The 16409-nt window shown below is 44.0% G+C and overlaps 1 protein-coding gene across 1 annotated transcript in view; it reads right to left on the bottom strand.

Moving 5' to 3' along the window:
* The window catches only part of RTF1 (RTF1 homolog, Paf1/RNA polymerase II complex component), a 67645-nt gene that overhangs the window by 14643 nt on the left and 36593 nt on the right, over window positions 1-16409 (bottom strand). Inside the window, exons 3-6 of the mRNA XM_003826612.5 lie at window positions 15075-15222; window positions 10255-10459; window positions 3232-3346; window positions 1866-1977 (exon numbers count right to left, since the gene is read on the bottom strand). Of these exons, the coding sequence (XP_003826660.2) occupies window positions 1866-1977; window positions 3232-3346; window positions 10255-10459; window positions 15075-15222 (580 nt within the window). The remainder of the gene's footprint in view (window positions 1-1865; window positions 1978-3231; window positions 3347-10254; window positions 10460-15074; window positions 15223-16409) is intronic.

The raw sequence follows: 16409 nt of genomic DNA, 5'->3' as shown, positions 1-16409 counted from the left end.
ATGTGCTACCATGCCTGGCTAATTTTTGTATTTTTAGTAGAGACGGGATTTCACTCTGTTGGCCAGGCTGGTCTCCAACTCCAGACCTCACGTGATCTGCCTGCTCTGACCTCACAAAGTGCTGGGATTACAGGTGTGAGCCACCGTGCCTGGCCTGGCTAATTTTTTTATTTTTAGTAGAGATGGGCTTACACCATGTTGGCCAGGCCGGTCTTGAACTCCTGGCCTCAAGCAATCCTCCAGCCTCAGCCTCCCGAAGTGCTGGGATTACAAGCGTGAGCCACTACACTCAGCCCCACATTATCTTTTGTTGTTTTTTTTTTAAGATTGAGTCTCACTCTGTTGTCCAGGCTGGAGCGCAGTGGCGGAATCTCAGCTCACTGCAACCTCCGCCTCCCGGGTTCAAGGGATTCTCCTGCCTCAGCCTCCTGAGGAGCTGGGATTACAGGCATGCACCACCATGGCCAGCTAATTTTTGTATTTTTTGTAGAGATGGGGTTTCACCATGTTTGCCAGGCTGGTCTCAAGCTCCTGACCTCAGGTGATCCGCCCACCTTGGCCTCCCAAAGTGCTAGGATTACAATTGTGAGGCACCACGACCGGCCCCCACAGTATCCTTTCTAATTCTTCACCCATCTCTATACCCATGTCCTTTGCTATATGCCTTAGTCATTCTTCCCGGCCCCATAGTGACACTATGCCAATTCCAAGTCTAGGCCCTAAGAGGCGTGTGTCTTTGCTTGCCCCTTTTATACTTCTGTCATCACCATATAAAAGTGCTCGGGGTTTACTGGCCCAGGGAGGAAGAGAGAGGTAGAACAGACCTGGCTACCACCTATAGCTTGGAGATAATTCTAGCTGAACTCATGCCATCAGGCGGGTGAATTGCAGTTGAACTTCAGATGCATGAGCAGAACAGGGGTTAGTTTGTTACTTCACATTATTGTGGTAAGAGCTAACTGACAGGATTGTTAACATCACAAACTGAGAGACAGTCAGATATCATGTGTCTCCTGATGGAAATACATACCACTACCTAAAAATCAGCCTTCCCCAAGAACAAGCAACAATGACAACAACAGAACAAACCCAAATCTGACCAATTCTGTAGCTCTAACTAACCATTTACAGGAAACCCAAGGGACCAGAAACACATTCAACAACAAAAACGAGATGCAGTCAGCAATGTGAGAAACCAGAAGACAAATGACCCAGTTCCTTCAGCAAATAACGCTGCAAGGCAGGGCAAAGAGATGGGGAAGAAAACATACAGATTAAATGCCTTAAGGGACATATTAACAGATCACAATGTATGGACTTTAAGATCCTGATTCAAGTGGTCTTGTTTTTTAAATTACAAAACAAATAGAAATGTTTTTAAAATCTTGTTTTTTAAATTACAAAACAAATAGAAATGTTTTTTAAATCTTTTTTAAATTACAAAACAATAGAAATGTTTTTAAAATCTTGTTTTTTAAATTACAAAACAAATAGAAAAATTTGAACACTGACTAGATATTTGACAAAGAGTTCATTGTTATTTCTAGGTGTAATAATGGTATTATAGTTAGGTTTAAAACAAAAGTACTTATCTTTTAGAGGAACATATTGAAATATTTATGGTTAAAATATAATAATGCTGGTATTTGCTTTAAAATAATCTGATGAAAGGATTATAGATTTAACAAGACTGGCCAAGAGCTGACTGCTGTGGCTGGATGATGGGTTCGTGGATGTTTATACTATTCTGGGTATGTGCTGGAATTTTATATGAGAAAGATATAACAAGAGGGCAAAATGAAAATGGACACCAGGAAGTCAAATCATATAAAGACACAAGTAGCCATTATATTTCCCTCGCTTACCTGTTCTGTTCTTTCGTTTTTCTCGCTCTGCTTTTAGCTCCTCCATGGCTTGAGATTTCTTGTCTAGTTTCTCATCCCGCTTGGAACGCCGTTCCTTGTTGTGGGATGTTACCTAGGAAGGGAAGGATATATAGGATGACCCTTTTTACCAACAGCTGATACGATTCTCTAAACCTACTTAATGCATTTAGTCCTCCAACATCAATCTATATGGGCTGCAAAAACTTAGAGCTTTTATGTAAGGGGAGAGAGCATCCTCTTGTGGACAAAGAGGATAGCGCAGTAAAGTAAGCCCTGTCTAAAACGCCTAATAGCAAGTTCAAGAATTATCCGAATAAACTCTTTCTGGAAGAACACACTACAACACAGCTAATGTTGGGATTACAGGCATAAGCCACTACACTCAGCCCCACATTATCTTTTTTTGTTGTTTTTCTGAGATGGAGTCTCATTTATGATAAATACAGAGATTATTTTCCCAGCTATATTTATACCAAGTAAAGGATGATATACATCTAAGTAAACATCATAAGCATCTAGCTACCTAGGACAGGTTGTTTACCAACTTTTCCTTAAGGGATGCTCACTCACTAGTGGGCTGCTTTTTTTTTTTTAAAACAGAGCCTCGCTCTTCTGCCCAGGCTGGAGGGCCATGGCATGATCTCAGCTCACTGCAACCTCCGCTTCTGAGGTTCAAGCAATTCTTGTGCCTCAGCCCCCCGAGTAGCTGGGATTAAAGGCATAAGCCACCACGCCAGGCTAATTTTTGTATTTTTAGTAGAGACGGGATTTCGCCACGTTGGCCAGGCTGGTCTCAAACTCCTGGCCTTGAGTGATCTGTCCGCCTCGGCCTCTCAAAGTGCTGGGATTACACATGTGAGTCACTGCAGTTGAGGGCTGCTTTTTAAATGCAGACTTCAGTGAAAGCCGGGCACGGTGGCATATGCCTGTAGTCTCAGCAACTCAGGAGGACTGCTTGAGACTAGGAGTTTGAGGCATCAGTGTGTTATGACTGTGCCAGTGAATAGCCACTGTATTCTAGCCCGGGAAACATAATGAGACCAGGGAAAGGAAAGAGGAAGGGAAGGAGGAAGGGAAGGGGGAAGGAGGAAGGGAGGGAAAGAAAAGGGAAAAAGAAAGAAGAAAGAAAAAAAGAAAAGGAAAAAGGAAAGCAAAGGAAAAAGTGCTAAGGAGTTAACAGCACAGCTAATGGTGATATGTCCAGAGATTAATGAAACCATGTCACAAGTCTTATACTAATAAACTTAGGCTGATTAATATAAATCCACCTTTTACACACACACACACACACACACACTCAAAACAGGTTTATTCTTTGGACAATGAGGAACACTGAATCTCCTACCTGAGATTCTTGAATCTGTGTCAGTTTTTTCTTTTCTTGCTCCTCTTCTTGCTTTTTCTTCTTTTCTTTCTTTTCTTTCTTTTTGGCTGTTTTTAGTTTTTTCTTGATTTCAAATCTGGTTAAAAGATATTTGGTTTTTAAGTAGCAATGAAATGTATATAAAAACTGATTTCTATTAGATAGGAGAAAGGAACTAAGGGAAAGGAGCTAATAGATATTTTGGCTTTCCTGCAAGAAACTCTGGTGTACCTTTTAAGTACATTAAAAATATTTAATATGTTAATTACAACAAAATATAAAATATTTGATAGCATTAAGTTGGAATATGTTTAAAATGAGAGACTATGGGCCAGGCACAGGGGCTCACACCTGTAATCCCAGCATTTTGGGAGGCCGAGGCAGGGGGATCAGGAGATCAAGAGATCGAGACCATCCTGGCCAACATGGTGAAACCCCGTCTCTACTAAAAATACAAAAATTAGCTGGGCATGGTGGCGCACACCTGTAGTCCCAGCTACTTGGGAGTCTGAGGCAGGAGAATCGCTTTAATCCGGGAGGGAGGTTGCAATGAGCCAAGATCGCGCCACTGCACTCCAGCCTAGCGACAGAGCAAGAATCCGTTTCAAAAAAAAAAAAAAAGAGAGAGAGAAAGAGAACATATATAGGGTATTGCTGTACTCATCTGCGCCACTCTAGCCTGGGCGACAGAGTGAGACAGAGTGAGATTCCATCTCAAAAAACAAACAAACAAACAAACAGGCCTGGTGCAGTGGCTCACACCTGTAATCCCAGCACTTTGGGAAACCAAGGTGGACGGATCACGAGGTCAGGAGATTGAGACCATCCTGGCCAAAATGGTGAAACCCCATCTCCACTAAAAATACAAAAATTAGCTGGGCATGGTGGCACGTGCCTGTAATCCCAGCTACTCGGGAGGCTGAGGCAGAAGAATCGCTTGAACCCAGGAGTCGGAGGTTGCAGTGAGTCAAGATCACGCCACTGCACTCCAGCCTGGCGACAGAGTGAGACTCCGTCTTGAAAACAAACAACAACAAAAAACACACAATGAGAGACCATTTCACACCCACCAGGATAGCTCTTATCACAAAAAGGGAGGCCAGGCACGGTGGCTCACACCTGTAATTCCAGTACTTTGGGAGGCCAAGGCAGGAGGATCACTTGAGTCCAGGAGTTGGAGACTAGCCTGGACAACATGGTGAGACCCTGTCTCTACAAAAATTTTAAAAATTGGCTGGACATGGTGGTACATGCTTGTAGTCCCAGCTACTTGGCAGGCTGAGGTGGGAGAACTGCTTGAGCCCAGGAGATTGAGGCTGCAGCCAGCCATGATCATACCACTGAACTCTAGCTAGCCTGGGCGACAGAGTGAGACCCTGTCTCAACAAAAACAAAAAAAGGAAAAGACAAGTGTTAAAGTGTTAGTGAAGATGTGGAGAAACTAGTACACTTATTGCCGATGGGAAATCTAAAATGATGCAGCTGCAGTTTCTCAAAAAGTTAGAAAGAGTTACCGTACCAGCCAGCAACTCTACTTTCCAGTATACACTCAAAAGAACTGAAAATAGGTACTCAAATTGTTGTATATAAACGTTCACAGCAGCACCAGTCACAATAGCAAAAAGGAGGAAACACCACAAATATAAATCAACAGATGGACAGATAAACAAAATGTGGTATATACATAAAATGGAATATTACTCAGACATAAAAAGGAGTGAAGTACTAATACAAGCTAAATGGATAAACCTCAAAAACATACTAAGTGAAAGAAGTCAGTCACAAAAGACTACATATTATGATTTCATTTATATAAAATATCCAGGTCGGGCATGGTGGCTAATGCCTGTAATCTAAACATTTTGGGAGGCCAAGGCAGGAGGATTGCTTGAGGCTAGGAGTTCAAGAATAGCCTGGACAACATAGCGAGACCTCTTCTTTAATAAAAGTTTAAAAAATTGGCCAGGTGGTGGCACACGCCTATAGTCCCAGCTACTTGGGAGGCTGAGGTGGGAGGATTGCTTGAACACAGGAGGTCGAGGCTTCAGTGAGCTATAATCATGCCACAGCACTCCAGCCTGGGTGACGGACGAGACCCTGTCTTGATAACAACAACAATAATAATAAACATATCCAGAATAGGCAAATCTAGAGAGACAGAAAGGAGATTAGTGGTTGCCTAGGGCTGGGAGGCTTATGGGGAAATAGAGGAGTGACAAAATGCTCTAGAATTAATTGTGGTGATGATTGCACAACTCTGTGGACATATAAAAACCATTGAATTATACACTTTAAGTGGGTTATTTTAAACAAAGTTATTTTTTAGAGTTAGTGATAGTTTACATTTACATAATGTTCTTATGTATATAATCTCTCTTGAGGTTTACAACAACCCCCAGGAGGAAGCCGAGGCAGGAAGAGAAAGTGATTTAACTCCGATCACCCCTCCAGCGAGTCTGACTTGACCCTAGACCTTCTGACTGCAATGTCAGTGCCCTTTCTACAACCAGGCTACCTTCTATGCTTCCTGCCCCCATGAATAATCTAACAACTGAAAATGACATCTCACTACTGGTGCTGCTGGCTAGAGAACAGGATGCTAATGGTGCTTACATAAAAAAGACTACAAAGATTAAATGCGATCCATATGAAGAGCTTTTAAAGTAAAAAAGATTCAGGAAATTCCAGAGTTTCCATATTGCACTGCCCTGAAGCTAAACAAACGAACTACAAAAATATCAATTTTCTATGATGGCTCTGGACCTCTGTCTTAATAATCAGCACACTAAACCATTCTTATAGTCACTAAAAAAAGTCACTGAAGCTGGGGGTGGTGGTTCACACCTGTAACCCCAGCATTTTGGGAAGCCGAGGTGGACAAATTGCTTGAGGCCAGGAGTTCAAGACCAGCCTGGGCAACATGGCAAACCCCCTCTCTAAAAAAAAAAAAAAGAAAAAAAAATTACAGGGCCAGGAGAGGTGGCTCACGCCTGTAATCCCAGCACTTTGGAAAGCCGAGGTGGGTGGATCACCTGAGGTCAGGAATTCCAGACCAGCCTGGCCAATATGAAAAATTAGCCAGGCTGGCGGGCGCGGTGGCTCACACCTGTAATCCCAGCACTTTGGGAGGCCAAGGCAGGCAGATCACAAGGTCAAGAGATCAAGACCGTCCTGGCTAACACGGTGAAACCCCATCTCTACTAAAAATACAAAAAATTGGCTGGGTGTGGTGGCGGGCGCCTGTAAACCCAGCTACTTGGGAGGCTGAGGCAGAATAGCATGAACCCGGGAAGCGGAGCTTGCAGTCAGCCGAGGTTGCGCCACTGCACTCCAGCCTGGGGGACAGAGCGAGACTCAGTCTCAAAAAAAAAAAAAAAAAAGAAAAATTAGCCAGGCCGGGTGTGGTGGCTCACGCCTGTGATCCCAGCACTTTGGAAGGCCAAGGCAGGAGGATCATTTAAGGTCAGGACTTGGAAACCAGCCTGGCCAACATAGTGAAACCCTGTCTCTACTTAAAATACAAAAATTGGCCAGGCACAGTGGCTTACACCTGTAATCCCAGCACTTTGGGAGGCAGAGGCGGGTGGATCATCTGAGGTCAGGAGGTGGAGACCAGCCTGGCCAACATGGTGAAACCCCGTCCCTACTAAAAATACAAAAATTAGCTGGACGTGGTGGTGGGCGCCTGTAATCCCAGCTACAGGGGAGGCCAAGGCAGGAGAATTGCTTGAACCCGGGAGGCAGAGGTTGCAGTGAGCCGAGATTGTGCCATTGCACTCCAGCCTGGGCAACAAGAGCAAAACTCCATCTCAAAAAAAAAAAAAAAAAAAAAAAATTAGCTTGACATAGTGGCGCATGCCTGTAATCCCAGCTACACAGGAGGCTGAGGCAGGAGAATCACTGAACCTGGTAGGCGGAGGTTGCAGTGAGCCAAGATCGTGTCACTGCATTCCACCCTGGGCAACAGAGTGAGACTCCATCTCAAAAAAAAAAAAAAAAAAGTAAGAAAAAATATTAGCCAGGCATGGTAGCCTACAGCCTGTAGTCCCAGCTACTTGGGAGGCTGAGGTGGGAGGCTGGCTTGAATCCAGGAGGTGGCAATTGTAGTGAGCCGAGTTCACACCACTGCACTCCTGCCTGGACAACAAAGCCAGACTCTGTCTAAAAAAAAAAAAAATTTTTTTTTAAGAAGTCACTGAATCAGTCAACTGTCTCATTCACATAAGGTGAAAAACATAAAAACTAAGTTTGAGACAAGCCACCTATTACCCTTGAGCTACTTTGTGATTTTGTCATAGGACTTATTGGCCTTACACGACAACATCTTACTATGCTTTCCACAGTTCAGATATACAAATTTTAAACCATCTGGTAACTCCAGCACAGTTTATTAAGTCCTATTTGTTCCAATATAGGTAAACTTGGAAGGATTCACACTCAAAACAAATGTTGAAGCCGAGCGCGGTGGCTCACACCTGTAATTCCAGCACTTTGGGAGGCTGAGGCAGGTGGATCACCTGAGGTCAGGAGTTTGAGACCAGCCTGGCCAACATGGTGAAACCCTGTCTCTACTAAAAATACAAAAATTAGCCGGGCGTTGTGGCGGGCGTCTGTAATCCCAGCTACTTGGGAGGCTGAGGCAGGAGAATCACTTGAACCCAGGAAGTGGAGGTTGCGGTGAGCCGAGATCGTGCCATTGCACTCCAGCCTGGGCAACAAGAGTGAAAGTCTGTCTCAAAAAAAAAACAAAAAACAAAAACAAAAACAAAAATCAAATGTCTATTGCTTGCTGCTGACTGAAAGCCAAACATTCTTCTCTAGGATAACTCAGCATACTTAATATGGTCTCCAGAAGGGACAAACAGAACTCCCAGATGAAAAGGAACTAAGTGCTGCCAAAGAAAATGCTTCTATTCTCCTTTCATAAGATTAAATAGGTAGGATCCTTGTTCTGAGGGCTATTTTATTTCCAAGACAAAAGCCAAGTTTATTTTTACCTTGAAATTCTGTTAGGAGATAAGGAAGAACTACTGCCATATTTAAAACTTTTCCATTTAAAATATGGCAAAAGTTCAAAACATTGAAGCAGCTTCTAAATATTAAAAAGTAATTTAACATTTGACTTTTTAAAAAAATACAAAAACTATGCTAGAGCATAGTCAGATACCTAACTTGTACATAATGAGGAGAAATTCCAAGTCTTGAATCCTGTGAAGACAGGGCTCCAAATATGAATTTTGGAAAATTATTTCAACCTAGGAGCGTGAACAATTTGAAGCCAATTTGTAAAATATAAAGCTTTAAAACACCATTTGTTCATTTAATTTTTACATATCATTTGATGTGTTCCCATATTACTCTCAATCATTACTGTATTCATGTTCTAAAACCAACGCAATCTTATGATTACTTCAATACTTTTTGCTCAGTAGAAATCAAATCATGTACTGATCTTTATCAAGACAAAAACAATCTCTGTAATTCCCCTCCCTTTTTTTTGACACAGGGTCTCACTCTGTCACCCAGGCTGGAGTGCAGTGGTGCAATCTCAGCTCACTGCAAACTCTACATTCCGGGCTCAAATGATACTCCTGCTGACTCAGCCTCCCAAGTACCTGGGACTACAGGCATGGGCCACCATGCCTGACTATTTTTTGTAGGAGAGAGCGTTTTGCCATGTTGCCATGACTGGTCTTGAATTCCTGGAATCAACTGATCCACCCACCTCAGCCTCCCAAAGTGCTGGGATTACAGGTGTGAGCCGCCGCACCAGGCCTGTAATTCCCTTTATTTTTTATTTTTTATTTTTTGAGATGGAATCTCCCTCTGTCGCCCAGGCTGGAGTCCAGTGGCATAATCTTGGCTCACTGCAACCTCCGCCTCCTGGGTTCCAGCCATTCTCCTGCCTCAGGATCCCGAATAGCTGGGATTACAGACGCGTACCACCATGCTTGGCTAATTTTTTGTATTTTTAGTAGAGATGGGTTTCACCATGTTGGCCAGGCGAGTCTCGAACTCCTGACCTCAAGTGATCCGCCCGCCTTGGCCTCCCAAAGTGCAGGGATTACCAGTGTGAGCCACCACACTTGGCCTGTAATTCCTTTTATTTATTTATTTTTATTTTTATTTTTTATTGAGACAGAGTCTCGCTCTCACCAAGGCTAGAGTGCAGTGGCGCCATCTCAGCTCACTGCAACCTCCATCTCCTGGGTTGAAGCAATTCTCCTGCCTCGGCCTCCTCAGTAGCTGGGACTACGGGTGCACAACACCACACCAGGCTAATTTTTTTGTATTTTTAGTAGAGATGGGTTTTCACCAAGTTGGCCAGGCTGGTCTAGAACTCCTGATCTCTGGTGATCCGTCCACCTCGGCCTCCCAAAGTATGTAATTCCCTTTAGAATGCTGCCTGTAGTGCGGTGTTACAGAATAGGTAAAATGACAGGAAATGTGAGGCAGGAGAGGGTATGGCCACAGCGTGTTTTATGGTGTCAGATGGTCCCAGGTTTGAAATCCAGTTCTACCACTTACCAGCTAAATCACCTTGGGCAAGTTTCTTCATTCATTCACTCAACTAGTATTTAGTGCATATCTCTGTGCCAGGTACTGTTCTAGGCACTAAGAATAGAGTGGTGAAAAGGACAAAGTCTCTCCCTTCATGCAGCTTACTCTTTAGTTACCTAATGTCTCTAAGCCTAAGCGTCTACCTCTGTAATATGGTATAACCAACTTCACAGAGCAGTTGTGAAGATTAAATAGTGCACATAAATAATGTCTTATGAATAAAACCTTCTGAATAATGTACATTAGTAAACAAAGCCAGTGGCACCGAGTAAATAATGAATGTGATTGAAATTTAATACATCACTTGCGTCTCATCATGTTAACAGTCAATTCCAAATGCCAGTCTCCATGTGTAGGTCAGGAGTGAAGGACAGAGGAAGTATGAGAAAAGAGATGAACAGAAAAGGTGGGGGCGGGGGGGGATGACAACGAGGACAACCTTACCTTCTTTTCAACACCTCCCTCTTCTCTATGCGATTGAACAGTTCTTGCTCTCTCTCTTTCTCTGTCATCTGTTCCAGACGGGCCCTGTCTTCCTCATCTCCCATGAGGTCTTCTCCATAGCCATCATGGAACTCTTCATCTTCTGAGGAAGAGTCTGAATCTGAACTGGAAGAGGAGCTGTTGCTGTCAGAGTCTGACACTTCACCTGCAACAAAGGCCCAAACACAAGATTACACTATGCTACAGAAGACAGGCCACAAGCGGCTCCACAATGTTGACAACATCACCCTTCTTTCAGCTACAGTAAGAAACCAGTTTGTTATTTTACTTATTTGTTTTTACTTTTTTTTTGAGATGGAGTTTTGCTCTTATTGCCTAGGCTGGAGTGCAGTGGCACAATCTCAGCTCCTCCACCTCCCGGGTTCACGCGATTCTCCTGCCTCAGCCTCCCAAGTAGCAGGGATTACAGGTGTGTGCCACCACACCCAGCTAATTTTGTATTTTTATTGGAGACGGGGTTTCACCATATTGTTCAGGCTGGTCTCGAACTCCTGACCTCAGGTGATCTGCCCACCTCGGCCTCCCAGTGCTGGGATTACAGGCGTGAGCCACTGTGCCTATTTATTTTTACTTTTTAAATAGAATTGGGGTCTCGCTTTGTTGCCAAGGCTGGTCTCGAACTCTTGGGCTCAAGCAATCCTCCTGACTTGGCCTCCCAAAGTGCTGGGATTACAGGCGTAAGCCACCACACCTGGCCCCATCTTATTTATTATTATTATTATTGAGACGGAGTCTCACTCTGCCCCAGGCTGGAGTGCAGTGGTGTGATCTCAGCTCATTGCAACTTCCACCTCCCTGGTTCACAAGCGATTCTCCTGCCTCAGCCTCCTGCGTAGCTGGGACTACAGGTGCACGCCACCAAGTCCAGCTGATTTTTGTATTTTTAGTAGAGATGGGGTTTCACCGTGTTGGCCAGGATGGTCTCGATCTCTCAATCTTGTGATCCGCCCACCTTGGCCTCTCAAAGTGCTGGGATTACAGGTGTGAGCCACCATGTCCAGCCTATTTATTTTGTTTGAGACGGAGTTTTTGCTTGTCACCCAGGCTGGAGTGCAGCAGCGCGATCTCGGCTCACTGCCATCTCCACCTCCCGGGTTCAAACAGTTCTCCTGCCTCAGACTCCCGAGTAGCTCAGGCGCTCACCACTACACTCAGCTAATTTTTATATTTTTAGCAGAGATGGGGTTTCACCATGTTGGCCAGGTTGGTCTTGAACTCCTGACCTCAAGTGATCCGCTCGCCTTGGCCTCCCAAAGTGCTGGAATTACAGGCGTGAGCCACTGCGCCTGGCCCCCAGCAGCTCTTTTTTTTTTTTTTTTTTTTGAGACAGAGTCTCTCTCTGTCGCCCAGGCTGGAGTGCAGTGGCACGATCTCGACTCAGCGCAAGCTCCGCCTCTCGGGTTCATGCCATTCTCCTGCCTCAGCCTCCTGAGTAGCTGGGATTATAGGTGCCCACCACCACGCCTGGCTAATTTTTTTGTATTTTTTTAATAGAGATGGGGTTTCACCATGTTAGCCAGGATGGTCTCAATCTCCTGACCTCATGATCCGCCGACCTCAGCCTCCCAAAGTGCTGGGATTACTGGCATGAGCCACCACGCCCAGCCTTTTTTTTTTTTGAGATGGAGTTTCACTTTTGTTGCCTAGGCTGATCTCAGTCACTGCAACCTCCACCTCTCGGGTTCAAGCAATTCTCCTGCCTCAGCCTCCCAAGTAACAGGGACTACAGGCACATGCCACCACGCCCGGCTAATTTTTCTATTTTTAGTAAAGATGAAAATATGTTGGTCCAGCTGGTCTCGAACTCCTGACCTCAGGTGATCCCCGTCTTGGCCTCCCAAAGTGCTGGGATTACAGGTGTGAGCCGCCGCACCTGGCCTGATTACATGGATAAGTTCTTTAGTGGTGATTTCTGAGATTTTGGTGTATCTATCACCCAAGCAGTGTACACTGTACCCAATATGTACTCTTTTAACCCTCACTCCCTCCCCAAGTCCCCAATGTCCATTATATCATTCTTTTTTTTTTTTGGAGACAGAGTCTCACTCTATTGCCTGATCTCGGCTCACTGCAACCTCCTCTTTAAGCGATTCTTGGGGCTCAGCCTCCTGAGTAGCTGGGACCACAGGAGCACACCACCATGCTTGGCTAATTTTTGTATTTTTAGCAGAGACAGGGTCTCACTGTGTTGGCCAGGCTGGTCTCAAACTCCTGACCTCAAGTGATCCACCTGCCTTGGCCTCCCACAGTGCTGGGACTACAGGCGTGAGCCACTACACCTGGCCCCATTATATCATTCTATGCCTTTGCATCCTGATGGCTTAAACACCACTTATACATGAGAACATACTATATTTGGTTTTCCGTTCCTTAGTTACTTCACTTAGAAAAATGGCCTCCAGCTCCACTGAAGTTGCTGCAAAGGCCATTATTTCATTCCGTTTTGTGGCTAATATCCCATGGCATACATACACATTTTCTTTCTTTTTTTTTTGGAGACAGAGTCCCACTCTGTCACCAGGCTGGAGTACAGTGGGGTGATCTCGGCTCACTGCAACCTCCAACTCCCTGGTTCAAGCGATTCTCCTGCCTCAGCCTCCAGAGTATTAGGGATTACAGGTATGCACCACCACGCTGAGCTAATTTTTGTATTTTTAGTAGAGACGGGGTTTCACCATGTTGGCCAGGATGGTCTCAAACTCCTGACCTTGTGATCCGCCTGCCTTGGCCTCCCAAAGTGCTGGGATTACAGGTGTGAGCCACCATGCCCGGCTGGCATACATACACATTTTCTTTATCCACTTGTTGGTGCACTGAATTTTTGAAGAGTATAAGCCCCAAAAAATTGTCTAGTAGAATTCTGTGAGGTGGTGATGAAAATTTTGTCTATCTGAACAGCAGCCACCACATATGGGTATTCACAAACTCAAATGTGGCTAGTGCAACTGAAACACTAAATTTTAAACATGACTTTTTAGTTAATTTAAGTTGAAATAGCAACAGTTATCAAATGTCCACTTCATTTGGTTTGGTTGATTTGTTAAGAAACAATTCAGGTTATGAATTTTTGGCAAGAATACTCCATAAGTGATTGTGTCCTTTTCAATGTATCACATCAGGAAGCCCTAACATCTGTTTGTCCCATTATTTTAATTTGGATTACTTGGTAAAGGTGGTGTCTCCCAGATTTTCCCTTTGTAAAGGCACCTTTTCCTCTTTGTGTAATAGTATGTATAGGGAGAAGGTTTAAGACTATAAAATTTTGTTTTCCAACAAACTCTCACCCAGTGGTTTTAACAATCATTGAGGATTCTTGAGTAAATCAACTTTATCACTATGATTGAAAAGTGGTGATTCTTCTAACCCTATAATTTCTTTTTCATTTATTAGCCGGCATTAAAAAAAAAATTTTTTTTATGGCCGGGTGTGGCGGCTCACACCTGTAATCCCAGCACTCTGGGAGGACAAGGCAGGTGGATCACCTGAGGCCAGGAGTTCAAGACAAGCCTGGCCAACATGGTGAAACCCCATTTCTACTAAAAATACAAAAAATTAGCTAAGTGTGCTGGTGAGCATCTGTAATCCCAGCTGCTTGAGGCAGGAGAATCTCTTGAACCCCGGGAGACAGAGGTTGCAGTGAGCCAAGAACGCGCCATTGCACTCCAGCCTGGGCAACAAGAGCGAAACTCTGTCTCGATAATAAATTAAAAAAATAAAAAATAAAAAAACACATTTTAATGAACAATTAAAAATTGATTAGTGAATTTATCATAACAGTAGATCTTAATAGGACAAATGTTGGCATGGAAAAAGTATGTAAGTACAATGAGTATTGAACTAAGCCAGCAATTTAACAGGAACTGCCCTTGACTCAATTTGAGCTAACATTCATAGGCATGTGCTCAAAACCGGGTTAGGCCAATTTTATAAAGTCAGCTTTTATGTAAACATTATTTTTAAAAATGTTTTTAAAATTTTTATAATTTACAGGTTATCATTCTAGTCCTGGAACAAGTTCACTTCTATTTTCTCTTCCAGTGTCCCTGCATTTTTCTTTTTTTTTTTTTCCTACTTTTTTTGTTGTTGTTGAGAAAGGGTCTTGCTCTGTCACTGGAGTGCAGTGGTGTGATCATAGCTCACAGTAACCTCAAAGTCCTGGGCTCAAGCAAGCCTCTCGCCTCAGCCTCCTAAGTAGTTGGGACCTCAGGTGCATACCATAACACCCAGCTAATTTTTAAATTTTTGTGTAGAGATGGGATCTCACTATGTTACCCAGGCTAGTCCTGAACTCCTGGGCTCAAGCGATCCTCCCACCTTGGCCTCCCAAAGTGTTGAGATTACAAATATGAGCCATTGCACCTGGCCCAAGTTCACTTTTCAAACTAGTGTTGAAAAATTCTGGAATTGGCTTCCAGAAAAGGAACATTTTCTACTGAGATTCCCTCCTCAGTCAGACTATGCATAAGCAAGAAAAAAAGGGGAGGGAAAGGCACTCAGGGTATTCAAGACTAATGCAGGAATCCTCGTGGGTTCCAGGGATAGGTTTCAGGGGTCTCACCAACCTTTGGAATTGCATGCATTTTTCTTGCTTCATTCAGATTCTCAAAGCATCCATGACCATGGAAAAAGTTAAGAACCACTGCTCTAAAGAAGAGGTCATGCTGAATGCAAGTACCCCCCTTCCTCCCCACTTCTGCCTTTGCACCTTCAAGCTGACAAGAGTGGGAGTTGACCTTCCAGGTCTAGGCTTCTCAGCTCACCTTCCTCAGGGGCTGAGCTCTCAGCTGAACTGTCTTTGTCTGAACTGCCTGAGGAGGCAGTTTTGTTGGCCTGTTTCTTCATGGTTCCTTTCTTCTCTATTTTTCTGGCTTTTCCTTTCTTCTTATTTTTATTGCTCCCAAATGTCCACTATAAGGAGAAAAGAAAAAGGAAGACTGAAATAGGAATAGGGACTTTATTGGGAAAAGCTGGAAGACTCAAGAGTTAAGAGTCTCTGGCATTCATCTTTGAATCCAAAACAAATACACTTCATATGAAAAAAATACAGATTTTTGAAAAAAAAAATTTTTTTTTTTTTGAAACAGGGTCTCACTCTATTGTCCAGGCTGGAGTGCAGTGGCACAGTCTTGGTTCACTGCAACCTCTGATTCCCAGGCTCAAGCCATCCTCCCACTTTAGCCTCTGGAGTAGTTGGGACTACAGGTGTGCCCCACCACGCCCAGCTAATTTTTGTATTTTTTGTAGAGACGGGGTTTCACTATGTTGCCCAGGCTGGTCTTGAACTCCTGAGCTCAGACAATCCTCCTGTATCGGCCTCCCAAAGTGCTGGGATTACAGACATGAGCCACTGCACCTGGCATAGATTTTTGTTTTTGAGACAAGGTCTCGCTGTGTCACCCAGGCTAGAGTGCAGTGGTGCGATCTCGGGCTCTCAGCAGCCTTGACCTCCCAGGATCAACTTATCCTCCTGCCTCAGCCTCCCAAGTAGTTGGGACCATAGGCGTGTACCACCACACCCGGCTAAGCTGTGTATTTTTTGTAGAGACGGGGTTTCACCACGTTGCCCAGGCTGGTCTTAAACTCCTGAGCTCAAGCAATTCGCCTGCCTTGGCGTCCCAAAGTGCTGGGATTACAGGTGTGAGCCACTGTGCCTGGCCCCAGCCTAGATTTTTGAAAACTTGCTTAAAACTTTAGAACTTCTGGTCTGGAATCTCTTAGAAACAAGAGAAAAGTTGCATAATAAACATATAATTTAATTATTATTTTTTCTTTTTTTTTTCAGACAGGTTCTTGCTATGTTGCCTAGGCTGGCCTTGAACTCCTGGGCTCAAGTGATCCTCTCACCTGAGCCTCCTAAGTAGCTGGAACTACAGGTGCGCATCACTGCACCCAGCTCATGTATGTTTTATTGCCAATAGAAAACAGAAAAGATATCAACTTTCTGGCAAGTCAAAAAACACTTCTGATGTTTTATGTGGCAGAGATGGCAGTAATTGTTAATGGCTGATATGTCTGGGTTTCAGTACAGAGAATGGTTTAGTTCTGGGGTGGGTCTCAGGAAGGCAGGGAATGTAGCTTGTGCCCAGGAGAAAACT

Source organism: Pan paniscus, chromosome 16, assembly GCF_029289425.2.
Source record: "Pan paniscus chromosome 16, NHGRI_mPanPan1-v2.0_pri, whole genome shotgun sequence".
NCBI lineage: Eukaryota > Metazoa > Chordata > Mammalia > Primates > Hominidae > Pan > Pan paniscus.
This window is presented reverse-complemented; position numbering and strand designations above follow the sequence as displayed.